The sequence below is a fragment of the Fundulus heteroclitus genome, unplaced genomic scaffold (genome assembly GCF_011125445.2).
Source record: "Fundulus heteroclitus isolate FHET01 unplaced genomic scaffold, MU-UCD_Fhet_4.1 scaffold_628, whole genome shotgun sequence".
Taxonomy (NCBI): Eukaryota; Metazoa; Chordata; class Actinopteri; order Cyprinodontiformes; family Fundulidae; genus Fundulus; species Fundulus heteroclitus.
In genome coordinates, this window is record NW_023397064.1 from 13,561 (window position 1) to 33,249 (window position 19,689).

The window sequence follows — 19,689 nt, forward strand, 5'->3', positions numbered from 1 at the left end:
AGAGTGTACCTGATAAAGTCAGCATTGATTGTCATAAAATTGTACAATAGGAGCAAATTGTGTTTCTCTTTTCTGATTGAAATTAATGAAGGAAAGTGTTGCTTCAGGAGTCAATAATCACCTGTTAACACACAAGACACCTCACAAGAAGACTAACCAATAAGTAAAACTCCTTAACCTGAAATTTCTCTCCATCAGTCTGCGTTTAGTTTCCATGGTTACTAATTACTCTAGTGATCAATGGGTTGTGGTATTCTCCACTGCTTCCAACTCTGTTTGCTTCAATATTTGACAGATTCAGCTGAGAATCAGCATTAAGGTTTTCCAGATCCCATCGCTTTGTTGTCTAGACCCACGGGTGACAGCTGGCAGCACATTAGTGCATCCAGCTGGAATCAAAGCTGTTACCGCGGAGCAGACATAAAAACAAAATACAGCATTCCTTTGCTGGCAAGTTTTAGATGCTGCATGCATTTTAGCAGCTGTAATTCATCATGTTATTCATAGGAAACATTTTGTTGGTAAAAGCTCTCTTCCATGTTTAGCCAACGATTATGATGCCTGTATATCATTCTGAACAGCTCAGCTGATTACATCCTCTTGGGTTGAACATGGAGCTGCTCCTCCTCATTGACAACAATCCATCAATTACCTTCCTCACATCATTCAATGATAGCTTTATCCTGAAAAATGAAAGAAGACAGCTATTCTCCAAACTTTTAGTTGTGATTTTGGTTTTTGTCATCCTTTAGTTGAGATTTGTTCACAAGTAAATGCGAGCTGAAAGCAGGCCTACGTGGGGTACCTGTATTGACCACCAATTAACTTAAAACTTGAGGATTTTCTCAGACACTAAGATGAGAGATAAACTTTATTGTCTTTATAAGCTTAGTTCTCTTAATTTACTACTTTGCACAAGCACACAAGACTATAGTTTTAGATGCAATAACTTTGCCATTTCTTGTGTCTTGCTGTGATTTCAATCCTGAAGATTACATCTGGTACGCCTGTTTTCTTTTTTTGTCTTGTTTTTTTGGCAAAGCAGTGAAATCGTCTTTGCTAAGGATATTTTCTTGCTAAAAACTGGATATTTAAAAGAATTTCTAATCGTTATACTCCATACAATGACAATTAAAGTGTATATTTTGACTGAATTCACCACGTATACTTTCCTTATTTCAGAACTTCAGCACACTTTCGCAAGGGAGTTGAGAGACATGCGAGGAGAAGAAAAGAGTAAAGTAACGCTGGAGTGTGAGACCAGGCGGCCAGCCAAGCGCGTGACGTGGCTAAAGGGCATGGTGGAGCTCAGATCTGGGAAGAAGTATGTCGTCAAGCAGAAGGGAGTCGTTCTGTCCCTAACCATCACCTGCCTGGAGAAAACAGACACGGATATTTACGTGTGTGATGTTGGTACCATGCAGAGCCGGGCACAGCTGACTGTGCAAGGTGAGCTCAATGTGCAACGAGTGGGTGGTTAGTAGGATCGCTGCTGCTCGTCATTGTTTATTTCCTTTGAAAATGTGCCACTTTAATTGCATTTTTGTCGGAGTTTCTGCCATCCCACACAATATAACAGAAAATTAAATAACTGATGTATGAAATGAAATCATATAAGACCTTAATGATAAGCAGCTTTAAGAATTTAACGTTTTACTACAACAATTCATTAGCTTTAATGATTATAAGTGTCTCAAAAGTATTAATTCAAATTAAAAGTATTCATAGCCTTTTAATGTCTTCTAATTTTGTGAGATCACAATCACAAAATGCGATCTATTTTACAGGAATCCTGCGAAAGTCACATCATTGTAACAAGAAAACAAATGGTTTACTGAATGTTTTATAAAGAAAAATCAGTGTTTCTTGCACATTTCTGCCCACTTTACTCTTGTTTCTATGAATACATTTCAGTGTGACTAACGATTCAAAAGTCACCTTCAGTAATAAGTAACCCATGAGAGGTTTGTTGGACAACATAAATGTAAATTGTATTCCAGGTTTTGGATCTCATATCAAGCAGTGTTCAGTCTGCCATTTATAAAATATTAGCATAAACGCATCACTACAAACTTACAAAGACATGGCTGTCCACCTAAAATGTCTTGTAGAAAAAACGTCATAAGGCCGATGGCAACTCTAGAGGAGTTGCAGAGATGCGTTGCTCAGGTGGGAGAATCTGTTGGTGGGGCTGTCAACCACTGTCTTTACTGAGGAGAGGCAGGAACAAAACTATTGTTGAATGAAAAGAAAAACTTGTCAGTTGCAGTTTTCTACAAGCCATTTAGGGGACACAGCAAAAATGTGGGAGATTCTGCCCTGGTCAGATGATATTAAAAATGAACTTTTTAGCCCAAATGCTTTATGTAGCAGGGAAATAACACCATGCGTCACTCTGAACACACCATCTCCAAAAGGAAACATGGTAGTGGCAGCATCATACTGTGGGGCTGCATTTCTTTAGTAGCAGCAAATAAACCAATTAGAGCTGATGGGAAGTTGGATTACGTTAAATACAGGTCGGACCTAGCAGGAAATTTGAAGTTCAATTCATGTTTGTGTTTTAAAATGACCCAGTCATAGTCCACAATGAGAATCTGTTGCAGGACTTAAAAATTTATATTTTCAGAAACTCTCTGACCAGTCTGACTGAGCATTTTGAAAAACAAAACAAAAAAGTCAGTTTTCAGTTACTAGATTTGAAAAGTTGGCGGAGAAATGTCCCAAAAGACTTGTAGCTTTAACTGCAAGTTGACGAAATAACATCTCATCTGGGCTTTAGGTAACAGCATAGCGTATTTTTCAGATTATGTCTAGAATATTTTTAACCAAGTGCTTTATTGAACTCAGGTCACATAAAATCCTGATAAATGACATGTTGTTGTAATGTGACAAAAGTTCAGAAGCTGATAATGACTACTGCCTTTAGTGTTCATGAGCTCTTGACTCTTCCACATTCCAGGTCAGAAGGTGATCATCTTGGATGAATTAGAAGACGTGGAGTGCCTTGAAGGTGACACGGTCACATTCAGGTGCCGAATTTGTCCCGATGACTACTGGGGGGTCAAGTGGTACCTGGACGAGACTCTGCTTTATACCAACGAGCTCAATGAGATCCAGATGGTACCGGGAGGCCTTCACACCCTCACATTTAGACAGCTTGCTCGTAAAGACACTGGCACTATTTCATTTGTAGCAGGGGACAAAAGATCGTACGCCTCACTTCTAGTTAGAGGTAAGGACTCTGAGCTTTCTAAGAGCTTTTGTTATTCATTTGCGCCTGGCGTTTCAGTCGGAGATTATAAGTCTGGTTGTCTTCACATTCCCAGAGAGGCGTCCAACCATCATCAAAGCACTGGAGGACTGTGAGGCTTTTGAGGGCGGCGGCTTAGTTTTGTCTTGTGTGACTTCCAAACCGTGCCACATCTTGTGGTACAAAGATGGCTGCCTGATGTGGCACTCCTCCAGATACTTCACCAGCCATTCTGGCTGCGAGGCACGACTAACCATTCGAGAGGTTAGCAGCGGCGATGCTGGAGTGTACGAGTGCAGCGCTGGATCTGTCACGACCACGGCTGTCGTCACTGTCAAAGGTTTAGATTTGAGCTCTATCAACTGTTGTTACCATGTTGCATCTGTTTATCATAGAGTTTTGATGGGATTTTTGTAAAGGTTTCTGTCTTCTTTAGCCATCCCAGCAGAGTTCACCCAGCCTCTGAACGCTGTAGAGGCCAAGGAAGGAGAGGCCGTCACATTAACCTGTGAATACTCCTTACCTGGAGTCCAGTTTCACTGGAGGAAAGGTTTTGAGAACATCCGACCTGGAGATAAGTACGTCATGAAACAGAGGAAGACCATCATCTCTCTCACCATCAAAGCACTCAGGCCTGAGGACTCAGGAGAGTACACATGCCAGTGCAGACAACACCAGACGACAGCTAGTCTCAAAGTACACGGTGAGCTATTTAATTCAAATTTAAGATAAGATAAGATAGTCTTTATTGATCTCACATTGGATAAATTCACTTGTCACATCGGCTCAATAGTCAGTCAATAGTCAGGAGTAGGAAAGGGTGCATCAGTTATATACGGTGTATCTTCCTATATACAGTGGATCAAAAAGAAAATGAGAATAAAAAATAAGAATAATAATACAAAAGAAATCGGAGTATTCAGATGATGTTATGTGTACTTCCCGGTTATATATATATATATATATATATATATATATATATATATATATATATATATATATATATATATATATATATATATATATATATATATATATATGCCTACATACACATGTACTGACATATATTCAAACTTCCCTACATTCTTTTTACACCAACAAAAGGAAACAACAAAAGTAAGCAAAAAAAAAAAAAAAAAAATGACAAAAAAATCCCCCAACACACTCAACTTGATGTGCTTTGTTGTGGCCTGGTTTGCTGTTAAGTGTTCAAAATGTTCTTTCTTTTTTCCCCTCAAGCAATTCCCATTACGTTCACTCAGCAACTGAAGAACCTGCAAGCTGAGGAGGGCAGCAGTGTGATATTACGCTGTGAAATCTCCAAACCTGGCATAACGGTGGAATGGAGGAAGGAGCCCGAGCTGCTGAGGAACGGCATCAAGTTCCAGATGAGGAAACGGGAGACCACCTTGGAGCTCCTGATATGGAAGCCTGTCCCGGAGGACAGCGGGGAGTATAGCTGCGTGTGCGCTGATCAGATAACGTCTGCCACAGTCAGGATCACCGGTAAGCTTTTATAAACTCCGGAGCTGACAGGATGGAGTTGGTTAGCTAACCAGCGGTTACATCTATGACTCCTCAGCTCTGCCAGTCACCTTCAAGCAGAAGCTGAGGAACGTGTCGATTGAGGAGGGCAACACGGCGACGTTTCGCTGTGAACTCTCCAAGCCGGGTCAAACCGCCGAATGGAGGAAAAGTCGAGACGAAGTCATCAGGAACGGAGAAAAGTATCACGTGCGACAGAGAGACACACTTATTGAACTCAGGATCATTGATGTGACTCCTAAAGACAGCGATATCTACACTTGCATCTGCGGAGACATTGAGACAACGGCCACTCTGACTGTGAATGGTACTGAAGCCACAATGTTTCATTCAGAAACGACTCAGGCTTGTGGTTATAAATGATATCGACAAAACAAAAGAAGATCAAGCCAGAACATTTCACATTTCATATCTCTATTAGAATAATTCGATTCTGTCTGATTGAAAAAGGTGTAAACGGGTTTAAAAGCTGGGGTCAGACGTTTTCAGAATGCTTACTCTGATTGTTCAATTTAAACTTATCAACACACCTTTTTTTTTTTTTACTTGCAGCCATTCCTGTAACGTTCAAGCAAAAGCTGAAGAACCAGCAAGTGGAGGAAGGACACAACATCACGCTGAATTGTGAGATTTCCAAAGCCGGTGTCCCGGTGGAGTGGAGGCTCGGAGGAGAGACGCTGGAGAACGGAGACAAGTACCAGATGAAGCAGAGGGACTCCTCCCTGGAGCTGACCATCAGAGACGCTGCGCCGGAGGACAGCGGTGTCTACACCTGTGTGTGCAGAGAGCAAAAGACTAAGGCAACTGTCAAAGTTATCGGTATGAGTTTCCTTTTGTTAGCTTTAAATTATGCATTTCTGTCAATATTTTTCAAGGTACGGATGATGAAAAACTTCCCTTTTTTTAATTTAGAAATAAAAATCGGGGTTTAAATTAAAGTCTAAATTAATTTATTTATCATTTGTCAAATTCAACACATACACTGATTCAGATATATACATTCACCCCTTACTCATATTCGGATCAAAGTCCCTGCAACAATCTCTTTTTGCAACTTTTCACAAACGTCTAGCTGGACGTTAGAACACTCTTCTTGGCAGAATAGGGCTTCATTTCATTTGGTTGGTTTCTTGGCATGGCCCATGCACAGTCTGCACGTTTCCAACATTGGTCAGGACCATTTGGGAAGTTTGCCACCTTTTCCATTGCCAAACAAGTTTTAAAGTGTTTTGGGATCAAACACAAGTGCAATGTGGAGTAACCTACATGAAAAAGCCTATAGGCCCTCTGGAGAAGGTTATTTTTTATGTGCGTGTGTGTAGCATTAAGAATTGCTGTCTTAATGTCAAAGAGAGCCCAACAGATTTACTTTCACAAGTGGAGCATTACTGCTTTCGCTATAGTGCTCCCCTTTATATATTTGTAAAAAAATATATTAGATATTATTTCACATTCAATGGACACAGAAACGAAAAGGTAAATGAGAAAGCAAGGAAGAGAAAAAGATTTAGTGCATTTAGTGTGCAGCAGTCCGTCACTGAAGGAGCTCTAAGAGTCAACGCTGATGGCCAGTCATGGGATGTGATCAAGGTGTAACATTTATCCAAATGTTATTGGGGACGTACACTGCAAAAAGGGAATTAAAAATAAGTAAAATTTTCTTGAAATTAATGTATTGGTCCTTGATTTGAGCAGGTAAATAGGATTATTTGCCAATGGCATGAGTATTTTTACCCCTAAAATAAGATAATTAGACATCCTGCACTTGAAATAAGATGATGGAGATGAATTGTTCCTATTTTAAGGTGTAAAAATCTTATTCCACTGGCAAATAATGTTATTTACCTGCTCAAATCAAAGAAAAATACTCTAATTTCAAGAAATATTTTCTTATTTTTAGTTCTATTTTTGCAGTGTATCTATATATTTGAGCCTCTATATTTAGTTTTTATGATGTGCAGCTTTGAAAAAAGTCAGCAATAAATTAAAAAAATAGTGCACCCAATTCTTATTTTTTTCTTAAAATGGCTATCTTTGAGCTTTGTGCTGTCATTCCACCCTGGATAAACAACGGTTCATATGTGTCATTAAAAGCTCCAAATTATTGTGATATTTTTGCTCATGATGAGGGTTTGTAAAACTACTGTTTGCTTTTGTCTCATCTTGGCTTAAACTGTGTAAATGATTTCTGTTTTCACAGCGGTTCCTGCCACATTTAAAGTGGGCTTGAAGAGCCAGGAAGTGGAAGAAGGGAACGGTGTGACTCTGCATTGTGAGCTGTCAAAGAAAGGCGTCCCCATCCAGTGGCTGAAAGACGGTCAGGTGCTGTCCGAAGAGTTGAGCCGAGACAAATACCTGATAAAGGTGGAAGGAAAGAAAGCTCTCATGACTATTTCCAACGTGCAACCCAATGACGCAGGGAGGTACAGCTGCGTCACTGGAGATGAGAAAACCTCAGCAGACGTACGAGTCAAACGTAAGTGGAGGTGTGACGATGAACCATGACGGGAGTTATGAAATTTTATGACTTAGAGAAAAGTAGGAGTAGGTCATTATATTTGTTTTTTTTTAATCTTTCAAAATAAATCAACCTTTAATTGCCATTTTTCTCCCTATACCCCCATAACAGCACTTCCTGTAACGTTCAAGCGAGAGCTCCAGAGCCTGATAGCCACAGAAGGAGACTGCGCAGTTTTCTGCTGCGAGCTCTCCAAACCCGAAGCCCCCGTGGAGTGGAGGAAAGGCAGAGTCGTCCTGAAACCTGGAGAGAAATATGAAATGAAACTGGAGGGCCGTCTAACCAAACTGACCATCAACAGGGTGGAGGAGAGCGATGCTGGCAAATACACCTGCAGGACGAAACACAGCCAATCCACCGCTGAGCTCAGAGTCCGAGGTGAGACCAGAATCCCCACGGCTTCTGAAAAAATGCACCAGAACACTTTTTTATTAATGACTACAAAGATTACGTTCTTCTTTCTGCCAAACTGATTTACCGTGTATTCAACAGAATCCACTGAGCGCAGGAGTCAAAGAGGTCAGCCTTTTAAAATAAAAGCCAGAAATCACACTCTCACAGTCAGAGCTCCATTGTGTCTTGAAACGATGAAAAGGAGAGATTTTTCTGCTTCATACATGTCACCCACCTATTTATCCCAACCATGGCTTTGTGTCACACTGTTCATTACTTCTCCCCACATTTTTCCTTGTCTTAAGGTTTCCTTGACTCATTTGTGACAATAGTAATTGGAGTAGTTTTAGTCTTTTTTTCATGTAATTTATATTACATGTCAAACGTGGTAGATCTTAGAAATTACACACCCTTGTTGAAAGCAGCTGTTTTTCCAAAAATATAAAATGGGACAATGCAAAATTATTTTAAAAATATTTGTGATTCATTTTCAGCATTAGGTCAACTTTGGTAATTCAACAATTTTTTTTCCCTTGGCAGTATATCAACCATTTTGCATTGCAATTGTGTTAGTAGCCAAAATGTGTCAAAATTGGGAATATTTCTTGTTCACTGCCATATTGCTTGACAAAAACAGATTTTTATTAGATTTAAAAAAAGCTTCAGTTTTCATCTGTCAGATGAGATCTGAGCCGCATTAGCAAAGTCCAGTTGATCTTGGCCACTTTTCCAATCTGTCAACCAGTATGCTACGATCAAATATATCAAACACAGCACTGATATCCTACAAAAACAAAGACAGAGGTTTTTGATAAGGTTGCTGTTTCTGACAAACACTCACCATTTTTTTGTCCCAACGGAACCATAATTTATTACTTTTCATAAATGAATTCACTTTGACAAAAAAAAAAAAAAAAAATGCTACATCAGCTCCACCAGAATAGATGCAACCCCGCAGCACCAGGTTGCCACCACCGTGTTTAGCTTTTATGTGTGTGTCGTGCATGAATTTTGGATTTTTGAAGTTTGATTTTTTTTAGACCAAAACACATTTTTTCAACAAGATTTCTGGGGAACTTTATCTAAGCGAGTGTGCTTCCTTCATAGAAAATACTATTCTGGCATTTTCCTGTACTCTTCTCCTGACTGATACCTTTGCACGATGAGATCTTTTTGATCCTTTGAAACTTATCTAGGATGCAAATGATCATGAGAACCAAACTTTGTTTCAGCTTAAGCAGATCCCCCATAGTTCATTTTAGGTGTGTACCCAAAGGACTGAATGCAGAAATTGAATCAAAAGCAGCATCTACATAGTGTTAGTTTAAGGTTCTGTACATTTCTGTGACTCCCTTATTGCAGCTCTGTTGTTTTTATAGACCTCTTGCTAAATAGGTTGTCTTCAAATCAATTGCAAAGGATAAACGTTACATTAAAGGGGGAATAGTTTTGAAATCATTCAGTCCTGTTTTGTGTTTTTTGTCACCCGAAAGCAGGGATTTTACCAGGGGTGTGTACATTTCTGAGATCCACAGTAGTTTGTTCCAGATCAAAACAAAGGTGTGCTTGTGTTGTGGTGCCAGTCACAGACTCACCACCTAAACCATCACTATTTTTTTCCATATTCTGGTATAAGTGGATAATATCTACTTATGATCTAAAGACAGAGACCATTATGAGCATGAGATGTTTTACCTGAGACATCCTCCATTCCCCGTCATTTCTGCCATGTTTTATCCAGTCTCAGGCACAGCATCGTGACAAATTAAAATGACTATTTTGTGTGTCGTTATTGGCAGCTCTCCCTCCCAGCTTCACGCTGCCGTTAGTTAACCAGGAGGTCACTGAGGGCGACGTTGTGGCTCTGCACTGCGAGCTCAGCAAGCCTGCTCCCTCGGTGGAGTGGAGGAAAGGAGGAGAGCTGCTCAAGAACGGAGACAAGTATCAGATGAGGAAGAAAGACCTGCGGGTGGAAATGAAGATCGCCGAGCTCACAGTGGAGGACTCTGGGGATTACACTTGTATGTGCGGGGAAGAGAGGACCACAGCGCGCCTCACAGTGAATGGTGTGTAAAGCTTCCTGTAATTGAAACCTTCCTCCGGGAAAAGTTATTTTGTTTTGATAGTTTACATTTTCATGTTTGAAAAGACATTTCATGAGTACCACGAAAACAAAACGGGGGTAAATAATCCAAATTGTGATGAAGAGGGGTGGCAATGAGGAGGATATGTGGAGGAAGTAGAGTTCATGCAGAGGGATGAGGAGATTATGTTGAAACTGAATAGGGAAGTATAGAATGGATAGAAGAGGAAGGGATGACATGTGCACATGCATTCATTGTTTTTTCCCCAGTTTATCTTACCGTTTGTGCTGCTGAGATGTAACAGCTCATAATCTGAGTGTTTTTCTCTGTCTTTGCTCTAGAAAAGCCCGTCAAATTCCTTCAGGAACTACAGAATATTCAAGTACAGGAGGGCAGTGGAGTGACGCTCTGCTGTGAGCTCTCCAAACCGGGCTTCCCGGTGCAGTGGAGGAAGGAGGACGTCGTGCTAACCAGCGGCGAGAAATACCAGATAAGGCACATCGGCACCAGACCAGAACTCCTCATCAGGAAAAGTCTCCCTGAGGACAGCGGCTCTTACAGTTGCATCTGTGACGACGTCAAAACCACAGCGAGTGTCGCAGTTGCAGGTGAGACACAGCCGCGGCCATCATAAAATGAAATCCTGTAGTTCGTTGGATAGTTTGTAACATTCCCGGCTTCCTCAGCAATTCCGGTGACTTTCAAGCAGAAACTAAAGAACCAGGAAGCAGTGGAGGACGGTTGCTTGACATTACGCTGCGAGCTTTCCAAACCGGGACAGGCAGTGGAGTGGAGGAGGGACGCGCAACTTATGAAGGATGGAGAAAAGTACCAGATGAAGCAGGAGGGCCGAGTGGCCGAGATGCTCATCAGAAACGTAACTCTTGCAGATGCAGGAGAGTACAGCTGTTCTGCTGGGACCGCCGTGACTTCAGCCGACATCAAAGTCAGAGGTATGCTTTCCGTTGAGACACAATATCAACCTGCAAAGTGAGAAAGTTAAAGGCATTAAGAACCTGATGGATAACTTCTTTAAAAAATGCTCTCTCAGCTCTTCCTGTGACGTTCAAGAAAGAAGTTGAGAATCTGGAGGTGAAGGAAGGAGACAGTGCTGCTTTCTGCTGTGAGCTGTCCAAGCCCGGAGCCGCCTTGGACTGGAGGAAAGGCAGGGTCGTCCTGAAGGCCGGTTACAAGTATGAGATGAAAGAGGAGAGCGGTCTCACCAAGCTGATCATCAACAACGTGGAGGAGAGCGACGCCGGCAAATACACCTGCAAAACAGAGGACAGCCAATCGACTGCTGAGCTCACAGTCAAAGGTTAGACGGGGGGGAAAAAATGGACTGAAAATGCAACTAAAATCAATTCAATTCAATTTTATTTATATAGTGCCAATTCATGAACCATGTCATCTCAAGGCACTTTAGAAAGTCAAATTCAATTATATTATACAGATTGGTCAAAAATGTCCTATATAAAGGGAACCAGTTGATTGCTTCAAAGTCCCGACAAGCAGCATTCACTTCTGGAGAAGTGTAGAGCCACAGGGAGAGTCGTCTGCATTGTCCATGGCTTTGCAGCAATCCCTCATACTGAGCAAGCATGAAGTGACAGTAGAAAGAAAATCTCCCCATCAACAGGAAGGAAAATCCTCCAGCAGAACCGGGCTCAGTATGAACGGTCATCTGCCTCGACCGACTGGGGACTGGGTACTGGGTACTGGGTACTAAAGAATACTTTAGTACTTTAGTCAAATTAAATTTGCTTCCATCTGGAAGCTGAAACCTTAATTTGCCTTTTATTTTAGCCGGTAGCTTTTATGTGAGATAAACAGCTTTTTGCCCAAAAATTGTTGAAATTAAGTAATTTCCCAGAATAAAAATTCAGATGTTAGTACACAGATAAAATGTTAAATAATCGAACAAGAATTATTTTCTAATGTTTTATGAAATTGTAATTTAGATAGATGTTATTGTAAACCGTAATGTAATTGTAATGTAATCTTTTTACCCTATCTTGGCCAGGACTCCCTTGAAAAGAGATTGTTAATCTCAATGGGACTTTTCCTGGTTAAATAAAGGAATAATAATAAATTGTAGTTTTGGATAAAATGAAACAACCCAAAGCAACATAAATTACAGCAAAGATCATTTCCTCGTGTTGCAGCTCCCCCTGTCACATTCAAAACAAAGCTGAGGAACCAGCAGGTGGAGGAGGAAAACAGCGTGACTTTGAGCTGCGAGGTGTCGAAGCCCAGCCTCGCTGTGGAGTGGAGGAAAGGCAAAGAGCTGCTGAAGAGTGATTTCAAGTACCAGATCAAAAATCGTAACAGCGTCATGGAGCTGACCATCAAGAACGCCCAACCGGAGGACAGTGGACTCTACAGCTGCATTTGTGAAGACGTCAAGACCACAGCGCATGTCACAGTTACACGTAAGATTAAAAACGTCACACGCTGGGACAGCTGCCTTGGTGTCCCACATTAATATCTTAACCGTCATCAATATCTTTTAGGTTTTGCAGGGAACAACTCAGAAATCAAAGCAGAGCAAACCCAAAACGCACTATGAATTAAACTCAAACCTGATTCAATACATGTTGGGGTTTCTGTGCTCATGCAGTTGAAGATAAAAAGACTGTTTCGCTCAAATTTCTAACATTATTTGGAAAAGTGCACCAATATTGATACTTATCCGCCCCTGTACTAAAAGTGGGCCAAGCTGCGACCTTCCCAACGCTCTGCTGACGCACGTTTACGACTGCAGACGCCAAAGGAAAGCCAGCGCCCTTGCAACAGACTTCACTCACGCCAAACACATTGTTTTCTCCCCACTCCCATCTAGTAAAACTTTCAGGACCTTTTAAAACCAAATCCAACAGACTCAAAAACAGTTTTTGTCCCAGAGCAGCCCAATCAATCACCCCTATCATTAGAAGATAGCTTAAGGACAGACAGTTCCACATATCCTGATTGATGCTAACTTTCGGTTTGTCATAATTGTGTGGATATATACTGTACATATATAAAGATATATATCTATATATCTATACATACAGATAGATAGATAGATATATATCTATATATCTATACATACAGATAGATAGATAGATAGATAGATAGGTAGGTAGGTAGGTAGGTAGATAGATAGATAGATAGATAGATAGATAGATAGATAGATAGATAGATAGATAGATAGATAGATAGATAGATAGATAGATAGATAGATAGATAGATAGATAGATAGATAGATAGATAGATAGATAGATAGATAGATAGATAGATAGATAGATAGATAGATAGATAGATAGATAGAACAATCTTCTGGAACATGAACTGAGTTGAATCTGCTGCGGCGGAGGCGGTCTGAGGATAGAAGATCCAGTACACCATGCTCAAAAGTGCAAACTTTACATAAATTTACCTTTTGAAAAGAACAACCTTCAAGCTGGTATAAAACATATTTTTCATAAAAAAGAATAAATAAAAATGTTAATTGGGGATGTTAATTAGTACTTTAATAATTAATTATGCCTCCACTCGCCGGATCCAAACATTGCGGGAAATGAGAACTGAACCTTAGTGAATGTTTGATAGTGTTGCATCTGCGGATTTACAGAGCCCAATATCAAAAGAAGACAATGCCCCAGATTTATGACCAATTTGACCATTCAGGGCACACTGAGGGTTTTTGCGGGTAAGCTCAAGAAGACACCTCCTAACCAGTATTTTAGAGAAGGAAAAGAATTGGAAAAGATTATGTGCAATATGAGAAACATATTGTCTTGAACTAAAAGGTATGTATAATGACTTATTTGGGGCAAATCAAAGCAACTGAGCAGCCCAGGTTTTTCACAATGCAGTATAACCCTATCTGGCATTATTTAGGATGAATTCTAATATAATATATTAAAATATTAATTTGAAATATTATTTCAAAGTTACCCACAAGCTTTGCATCATCCATCCCAAATCTAATCCAATCTAAGATCCCTTGAAGTTGTAAGAGGTGAACATGTGTCTGTCATGATAAATACAGCAGTAGTTGTGTAAATGTAGATGTTTGACCCCATGTATATCTCCAGCCATCCCTCTCACATTCAAACTGGGCCTGAAGAACCAGGAGGCCCCCGAGGGAGGGGACGTGTGTCTGCGCTGTGAGCTGTCCCGGGCCGGGGTGCCCGTGCAGTGGTGGAAAGGCGAGGACCAGCTCTGCCACGGAGGGAGAGTCCAGATGACACAGAGGGGCAAGACAGCTGAGATGACCATCAGGAACATACAACCAGAGGACGTCGGAGAGTACAGCTGCGTCTTCGGGGGTCAGAAGACAACAGCTGAAGTCAACGTGAGAGGTAAGGGAAACATGCTACTTGCATTCAGTCTTTTTCATCCATCTGAGGTGGAGATGAAGACAACATTCAGGATCACAGATAAGAATCAAGAATATTTCATTTGTCACCACCTGTTACTGCGGCAAAACTTCTCTTTGGCCACTCCGGTTCACATTACAAATAATGAAGGCAAAAACATACACACAAGCAGGCAAGGAACAAGGGTTAATTTTGTTTTTTTTTAGCGTTCAGGAAAGTCACAGATAACAGATTATGAGGTAGTAGGTTGCTTATCAACAATGATGTTTTGAGGCTTCGTTTACAGCAATGTGCATTTAGATATTCAGAGATAATAGTGTGCAGTGAGCAGTAACATTGAGGTGATTGTAATTTATGACGGGTTAGTAACAGTGGGGTGATTTTAAAACTTTAGACTGCAGTCTCCCATCAACGGGCGATTGCCCTCACAGCTCTTGGGAAGAAGCTTGATTTGCTTACTCAGCATCCACCCTAACCTACAAAGCTGTAAATTTACAGGATATACTGTTTGATAAACAACACATTACAGACTTTTTGTAAGTTATTCATATATTTGAATTTGGCACATGAGAAGTTAATAACGATGCTTAACTTAACTAATACTTAACTTTTCACCTGCAGTACTTCAAAGAAAACAGGGAATCAATTAGATAACGTTAAGGTCTGTGTTGGTGCAAAGACTTTTGACCCTTTGATGAAGAAGTGCATTGGCCGATGATCTACCACCCAACCAAGGCTCTTTCACATTTGTGTTTTTGTTCTCGGTGTAAATTCAAATATTTTCCGTGATTTCTCTGTTTGTTTTTTTTTTTTTTTGTGTTTACCAGCTGCAGCATCTGTATACTTTGAGAAGGAACTAGAAAGCCAAGTGGTTACGGAGGGGAAATCTGTGCTGCTGTCCTGCGAAGTTTCCAGCGCTAATGTTCCCGTCACTTGGAAGAAAGACAGCGCCGTGATTGAAGACGGAGCGCATTACATAGTGAAGAAAAAAGGCCCCTCGCGCACTCTGGAGATTAAGAAAACGCAACTGGCCGACGCTGGAGAGTACTGCTGCATCACCAGAGGCAAGAAGACCACTGCCAAGCTGACTGTGAGGGGTAGGTGAATGTAACAAATGTCACCATACTTTCAAAGTGCGTATTTTTATTTGAAGAATCATTGGCTCTTGAAAGAATACAGAACCCTGGTAACACTCCAGATGTTTATGATATAAAAACAAGAACAACATGGACATTAATGTGAGCCCTTTTCCACGTTTGATGTGACAAACATCCTGCATTTCAGCTTTAACACAACTAAGTCTGTTAAGTAGAGAATATGTTAAATAAAAGTGTGCACATTACTTTGTCGAAGCCTCTATTGATCTAGCTGCAGGATTCAGTCTTCTTTGGTACACACTATTATAGCTAATCTGATTAACCAGTAGTAACATTCGCCTGTTGTTGATATTTGTTCATTGTCCATAACTGAGCTGGTGTGGGAGGAGACCAAGAGGCTGGGAGCAAGTGATGGAGATGCAGGAATGTGTGGCAAGCACTCGTGTTCTACATTTGCCAAAAATCTCCTGTAATTTCCCGTTTGTTGTTGAGAGAGCGTTTTCTTCCAAAGACAACATCCGGTCCGGACTAGAATCTCCCAGAACCCTGTGGGGTACTATGATCAGGTCTGAAATCAAACGTCAACTTACTGCCCGGGTTTTAAAAGATACGCGTTTAAAAACAACGCTGCAAATCACCAATAGAAGACCTAACTCAATGTAACATGGTGGTGGCAGCATCATGTTAAAAGATGTTGGGGCTTTTGTTAAGCTAGATGAAGCTGTAAGCTCTTTCAAAAGACAATCAGTTGTGAGCCAACTTTTTCAGGTGTTTTTTGGGGAGATTTTTCCACTGCACAGATAACAAAAATTACAAAACACCAAAATAATTGCTTCACAATTACTGGCAGGAGACACCTTTGCCAGGTGAAGGGCACATATTTACAAGCAAGTTATTGCATGTTTTTTTGCCTTGTTTTTAAATTGAACTTTTGAAGCTCTCACACAGAAGGAGGTGGAAGTGATTATTCTTATTAAGATTACCAATAAACACCACATTCATTTCTCTAAAAAGCCAGCTGTGCCGCTGCCTCTTTCTCCCCCCCAGAGCGTGTCAGGATTGTGAAACATCTCCAGGACCTAACAGTGACAGCCGGGGAGGACGCCGTGTTTGTCTGCGAGCTGAGCCACGCAGACGTGAGCGACGGCGTCTGGTGGCTCGGTGCGAGCGCTCTGCAGAAGAACGACATGAACCAGATGACGTGCCACGGTCGCCAGCGCCGCCTGGTCCTCACCATGACCACCCCGGAGGAGACGGGCCAAGTAGCGTTCGTGGTTGGGGAAGAGAGGACCTCTGCACAACTGCTTGTCGTCCCCAAGCCCAAAGGTGAGTAGGAAATACGCCGGGGCGAAGTGCGCTTACAGACACAGTCATCTCCTTTTCATCAGACTTTCTGCATTACAAAACCGATTTCAAATTTTAGTGTTGTTTGAGGAGAAACCCAAAGACACCACGGCCATGGAAGGAGAGACAGCTATCTTGTCCTGCGCCACATCTGACTGCACCACCTTGGTCACCTGGAAGCGGCACCATATTCCACTTCGAAGTGGTGATAAATATGAGATGCGTAAGGAGGGTAAAATCAACCTGCTGCTTATCCGCGATGTTGAGCCCCAGGACACTGGCATGTACTCTTGTGATACAGGGGATGTGCAGAGCACTGCCAAACTAACTGTGACCGGTAAATGTTTTCTTAACAACAGGTTGAAGATTGTTTTCACAAGATCGTTTTTGCTTTATATTTTCATTTTGTCCAAAAGTTTCTTCTTGTGTTCAGTTTAGGAAACCTTTGTCTTTTATTTCCCCCAGAACTTCCTCCGTTCTTTCAAGAAGAGCTGCAAAGTGTGGAAAGTGAAGAAGGAGGCTCAGCCTGCCTCTACTGTGAACTGTCTAAACTAGGAGTCCCGATTCAGTGGAAAAAGGACCGGCTGCCAATAAGAGCTAGCAGGAAGTATGAGATGAAGCAAGATGGCTGCTTCCTGCAGCTTCACATCAAGGAACTTAAGCTCGAAGACAGTGGCAGCTACTCCTGTCAAGCAGGGAGTGCAGAAACAACGGCAACGGTGTCTGTAAGAGGTGCGTGAAGCTCAAATACTTCTGGGTTTATCAGCTATCACCGAATAGAAACTTTGAATATGGCTTTTTATTGTGTTTTGCTCTTATATCTTTCCTCAGAGACGCCCCCGTTCTTCAAGAAAGAATTAAGAAGCGTGGAGGCCGAGGAAGGGGGTGCAGCCTTCCTGCAGTGCGAGCTTTCCAAAGCGGGGGTATCTGTGCAGTGGAAGAAGAATGGACTTCCTCTCAGAGAGAGCAGGAAGTACAAGATGAAACAAGATGGCTGCCTCCTCCAGCTCCACATGGATGGGCTGAAAGCTGAAGACAGTGGCAGCTACACATGTCAGGCAGGAGGCACAGAGACGGCTGCCAATGTGACAGTAAAAGGTGATTATCCATTTAGAGGTCCGCTTGGTGAATGTTTCAACATCATCAAGTTTAGACTCGTGTAAATTCATGTTTTCTATGTTTGCATTGGGTCCTTGCAGGAATCTAACAATATAGACGTCCTATGACCATAAATAGTACTTATCTGTTACATGAGTAGGCTGCAAATACGCAACATGCTTCACTGTTACCTTGTAACGTCTGAGGTGACCTAATTCATAGTTTTTATACATTTTAACCTATTCGTCTGTTTTCCCAGAGCTTCCGCCCTATTTCAAGAAGTGTCTGCAGAACATAAAGGCAGATGAAGGGGGTACAGCCTCTCTTCTCTGTGAGGTTTCTAAACCTGGAGTGTCTGCTCAGTGGAAGAAGAACCAGGCGCCTCTGAGAGCCAACAGGAAGTATGAGATGAAGCAGCAGGACTGCCTCCTACAGCTGAACATCAAGGAGGTCAAACCGGAGGACAGCGGCTGCTACACTTGCCAAGTAGGAGGAGCAGAGACCAGCGCCACTGTGTCTGTCAAAGGTTAGTGAGTTTGGAGAACTGCGTGGTAAACTTGGCAATATTTAAGCTCTAAATGATGCCAAACTGTCAAAATGTAATTGTCCTTTTAATGACGATGACCGTTTCACCTCTATTAGAAAAAAATGTCCTGCCTGATTTTGTATTTTGTTGAGAAGAAGATCCTATGTTCTTACCTAAAAGCCATAAATCAGATTTTAGTGACCTGTGAGGAATTTATTGTTGTGCTCAAGCTGCACGGCTGTGTAATTTCAACCATTGCCTGTTTCATCAGAGCTCCCGCCATTCTTTAAGGAGAATCTAAAAAGCCTGACGGTGGAGGAGGGAGGTACGGCCTCCCTGTGCTGTGAGGTGTCCAAGCCTGTGCAAGCAGTGCAATGGAAGAAGAACAGGCTGCCGCTGAGAGCCAACAGGAAGTATGAGATGAAGCAAGATGGCTGCTCCCTCCAGCTTTACGTCAGAGATCTCACAGCCGAGGACAGCGGCAGCTACTCCTGTCACGCTGGACCTGCAGAGACCAATGCAACCGTATCTGTGAAAGGTGTGTTAGTTTAGAAGGCCCTCAGGTTACCTTTGAAGCAACATTGTGTTTCTAGTCAGCTGAGGAGAATCTGCTTGGCAAGATAAAGAAATGCACTAAACTATTTGGCAGTTGTGACTTGATTGTCTTCGAGTGATTTTAATACTTGCAAAGAAAGGGGCAACTTTTCAAACCTCTTATAATATTTTACAGAACAACCGGTTTTCTTCACGAAAGAATTACAAAACAGGGACGGCGAGGAAGGAGGCTCCATCTCTCTGTGCTGTGAACTTTCCAAGCCTGACGTTTCTGTGCATTGGAAGAAAAACAAGCTGCCAGTGAGAGCCGGCCAGAGGCATGAATTCAGCCAAGAAGGCTCCATCGTTCAGCTTCACATCATAGCTCTGAGACCCGAGGACAGCGGCAGCTACTCGTGTATGGCAGGGGGTGCAGAGACAACTGCTGCTGTGTCTGTAAAAGGTGTGTGAACCTGCAAATGTTAATCCCAGAGACAATATCGTTTATTTTAGCGGTAAACACACAGAGGGACGCATTGCATCTCACGTATATGATATTTCGCTGTACCCTTCGTCAGAGACGCCCCCGTTCTTCAAGAAAGAATTAAGAAGCGTGGAGGCCGAGGAAGGAGGTGCAGCCTTCCTGCAGTGTGAGCTTTCCAAAGCGGGGGTATCTGTGCAGTGGAAGAAGGATGGACTTCCTCTCAGAGAGAGCAGGAAGTACAAGATGAAACAAGATGGCTGCCTCCTCCAGCTCCACATGGATGGGCTGAAAGCTGAAGACAGTGGCAGCTACACATGTCAGGCAGGAGGCACAGAGACGGCTGCCAATGTGACAGTAAGAGGTGATTATCCATTTAGAGGTCTGCTTGGTGAATGTTTCAACATCATCAAGTTTAGACTCGTGTAAATTCATGGTTTCTATGTTTG

The 19,689-nt window shown here is 41.9% G+C and overlaps 1 protein-coding gene across 1 annotated transcript in view; it reads left to right on the forward strand.

Annotated features, from left to right (window-relative positions):
* Window positions 1-19,689, forward strand: part of obscna (obscurin, cytoskeletal calmodulin and titin-interacting RhoGEF a) — a 55,676-nt gene that overhangs the window by 7,426 nt on the left and 28,561 nt on the right. The window contains exons 12-35 of the mRNA XM_036133454.1: window positions 1,183-1,449; window positions 2,963-3,235; window positions 3,330-3,593; window positions 3,690-3,956; window positions 4,493-4,759; window positions 4,836-5,105; window positions 5,351-5,617; window positions 6,999-7,274; window positions 7,428-7,694; window positions 9,509-9,775; window positions 10,135-10,401; window positions 10,480-10,746; window positions 10,845-11,111; window positions 11,959-12,225; window positions 13,876-14,142; window positions 14,988-15,257; window positions 16,305-16,583; window positions 16,681-16,938; window positions 17,067-17,333; window positions 17,433-17,699; window positions 17,959-18,225; window positions 18,497-18,763; window positions 18,956-19,222; window positions 19,338-19,604. Coding sequence (XP_035989347.1) covers window positions 1,183-1,449; window positions 2,963-3,235; window positions 3,330-3,593; window positions 3,690-3,956; window positions 4,493-4,759; window positions 4,836-5,105; window positions 5,351-5,617; window positions 6,999-7,274; window positions 7,428-7,694; window positions 9,509-9,775; window positions 10,135-10,401; window positions 10,480-10,746; window positions 10,845-11,111; window positions 11,959-12,225; window positions 13,876-14,142; window positions 14,988-15,257; window positions 16,305-16,583; window positions 16,681-16,938; window positions 17,067-17,333; window positions 17,433-17,699; window positions 17,959-18,225; window positions 18,497-18,763; window positions 18,956-19,222; window positions 19,338-19,604 — 6,429 coding nt within the window. The remainder of the gene's footprint in view (window positions 1-1,182; window positions 1,450-2,962; window positions 3,236-3,329; window positions 3,594-3,689; window positions 3,957-4,492; window positions 4,760-4,835; window positions 5,106-5,350; window positions 5,618-6,998; window positions 7,275-7,427; window positions 7,695-9,508; window positions 9,776-10,134; window positions 10,402-10,479; window positions 10,747-10,844; window positions 11,112-11,958; window positions 12,226-13,875; window positions 14,143-14,987; window positions 15,258-16,304; window positions 16,584-16,680; window positions 16,939-17,066; window positions 17,334-17,432; window positions 17,700-17,958; window positions 18,226-18,496; window positions 18,764-18,955; window positions 19,223-19,337; window positions 19,605-19,689) is intronic.